At 38.9% G+C, this 2,868-nt stretch overlaps 1 protein-coding gene across 1 annotated transcript in view; it reads left to right on the top strand.

Annotated features, from left to right (window-relative positions):
• Positions 1–2,868, top strand: part of LOC121920573 (anionic trypsin-like) — an 8,249-nt gene that overhangs the window by 1,771 nt on the left and 3,610 nt on the right. The window contains exon 2 of the mRNA XM_042447699.1: positions 1,330–1,340. Within this exon, the coding sequence (XP_042303633.1) occupies positions 1,330–1,340 (11 nt within the window). The remainder of the gene's footprint in view (positions 1–1,329; positions 1,341–2,868) is intronic.

Raw genomic sequence — 2,868 nt, 5'->3', positions numbered from 1 at the left:
TGAGTGGGTCAAGATACACAGAAAATCCTGATTTGTAGAAATATTTTTATGACTGGCCCAAATAGCAATGGTTTGTTTTGGTCTTCAGAAAAACATTTCTTAAAGCTTCCACTAGAGGGAAACCTCCACCTTGAATAAATTTGAAGCAGTTTTACAAGTGGTTCTGAGATCTTAGCTAAATCCATAGAGAGAGAGTTGGGAAAGCAATTTAATATGTGTGTATCTTCAAGCTGTCTGTCAATTTACAATGACCCCATGGATTTTGTAGAGTTTTCTTAGACAAGGAATACTCGGAGATGGTCCCTTCCTCTGAAATATAACCTACACTACCAGTACTAACTAGAGCTGATACTGCTTAGCTTCTGAAGTCAGACAGGATTTTTGCCTTAAGAATATTTAGGCCTATTCTATAGGTACATCATTGGAGAAGTCTTGCATCAGTCTTCATGAGGTGTCAACTGCAGAAGCAGGCAGCTTATTCTTTTTATCTATTTCTCTATTGTTGTTGTTAACTGCCCTCCAGTCAATCTTGATCTATATCAACCCTGTAGATGAGACATCTCCAAGACTTCGTGTCCTCCACTAATCTGCTTAGTTCCCGCAAATTCATACCAGTGACCTCCTTAATAGAATTCATCCAACTATCATGGGGCCTCCCTCTCTTTCTACTTCCCTCCACCTTTCCTAGCATTACTGTTTTTTTCCAATGAGTTGTGCCTTCTCATGATGTGACCAAAGTATGACAGCCTCAATTTTGTCATCTTGGTTTCCAGGGAAAGTTCAGGCTTGATCTGTTCAAGGACCCATTTGTTTGTCTTTTTGGTTGTGCATGGACTCCTCAGCACTCTTCTCCAGCACCACATCTCAAATGAATTTATTTTCTTCCCATCTTCTTTCTTAACTGTCCAGCTCTCAGATCCATACGTGGCAATAGAGAACACAATGGCTTGTACTATTCTAACTTTTGTGCTCAGTTGTATATCCTTGCATTTCAGGATCTTCTCTAGTTTTTTCATAACTGTCCTTCCTATTCTTAATCTTCTTCAGATTTCCTGATGCAGTCCCCATTCCTATCATTGTTTTATCCCAGGTGTGAGAATTCTTTTACTATTTCTATTTCTTCATTATCTAGGTTTAATTTGTGTAAATTCTCCATAGTCATTTTTTGTTTGTTTGTTAACTTTATGTTCAACAGTAAGCCTGCATTTGCACTTTCTTCCTTGATCTTCCTTAGTAGTTGTTCCAGATCTTTGAGGTTTTCTGCTAGTATTACAGTGTCATCTACATATTTTAGATTGTTTATGATCCTTCCTCCTATTTTCACTCCAGGAGCTTTGGTGGTACAGTGGTTAAATGCCTGTACTTACTCGCTCACAAACCACAAGGTTGTGAATTCAGTACCAGCTAGGGGCTCCAGGTCAACTCAGCCTGGCATCCTTCTGTAGGTCACTAAAATGAATACCTAGCTTGTTGGGGGCAATTAGCTTACACTTTGTAAACTGCTTAGTACATCAGTAAGTGGTATAGAAATGTACTTGCTATTACTTTGCTCCTCCTTCTTCTGTGTCCAATCCTGCTTTCCTTACAATATGTTTTGCGTGGGTGTGGGTGTGGGTGTGTGCGCGCGTATTGCCCCTAACTTCCCTTTAGGGGGAAATAGGGGGAATTTTCACAATGTTTTTTTCTTAAGAACAGGAGACTGGAAGTCACTTCCTTTCCACTTTCTGTTCCTTTCCACTTCCTGCATATAGGTAGGGTGATAAGAATGCAGCCTTGCCTGACTCTTTTGCCAATTGGGAACCATACTATTTCTCCATGTTCTGTTCTGATAGTGGCCTCTTGTCCCAAGTACAGATTCCTCATCAGGACTATCAGATGTGTTGGCACTCCCATGTCTTTAAATGTATTCCATAGTCTTTCATGATCTATGCAGTCAAAGGCTTTGCTGTAGTCTATAAAGCACATGCTGATTTTCTTTTGGCATTCCCTGATACACTCCATTAGCCATCATATGTTTACAGTGTGGTCCTCTGTGCCTCTTCCTTTCTTGAATCCTGCTTGGACCTCTGGGATTTCTCTCTCCATGTATGGTTGGAATCTATGTTTTGAATTTTGAGCATGATTTTGCTTGCATGGAGATTAGTGTTTATGGTCCTATATTTGCTGCAGTGTTTTGTGTCACTTTTTTTGTGGATGGAGATGTATATTGCTTGTTTCCAATCTGTTGGCCATCGTTTTGTTTTCCATATCTGTTGATGTATGTTGGTTAGCACTAGAGTTGACTCTGTCAATGTGGATTGCATTAGTTCAATTGGAATATCATCTGTCCCTGATTATTTCTTTTTGCAATTTCTTTTATTGCAGCTTCCACCTCACTTTTTAGAATTTGTTATTTGTCTTCATTCTATATGTCCTTCATTTTGTCATCTCTTTTATATAACTCTTCTGTATATTGAATTCAATTTTTTTTTTATTCCTTCCTGGTCTTGAATTGTGTTGTTTTTATGGTCATAGAGCATCCCAGTCCTTGGTTTGGACTTTCCTTTGATTTCCCAGATTTTGTAGAATCTGTTGTTCATCCCTTTTTGTTGTTGTCTTCTATTTCTCTGCACTGATCATTGTAGTAGTTTTCTTTATCTTTCCACACTAGCCATTGTACTGTTGCATTCATGGTTCTTAGTTTGCTCCTATCCCCCTATTGTTTTGATTCCCTTTTTTCCTTTATTGCTTGTAGCATTTTATCTGTCATCCATAGTTTCTTCTCTTTCTTTTTGTCTATTGAAAGTGTCTGTCTGCATTCTTCTTTTATTACCCACTCATTCCTTCATGCCTCCCTGGGTTTCCCTGCTCCCCTCATATCCTCCCACT

This window comes from Sceloporus undulatus, chromosome 2, assembly GCF_019175285.1.
Source record: "Sceloporus undulatus isolate JIND9_A2432 ecotype Alabama chromosome 2, SceUnd_v1.1, whole genome shotgun sequence".
In the NCBI taxonomy this organism is placed as follows: Eukaryota; Metazoa; Chordata; class Lepidosauria; order Squamata; family Phrynosomatidae; genus Sceloporus; species Sceloporus undulatus.
This window is presented reverse-complemented; position numbering and strand designations above follow the sequence as displayed.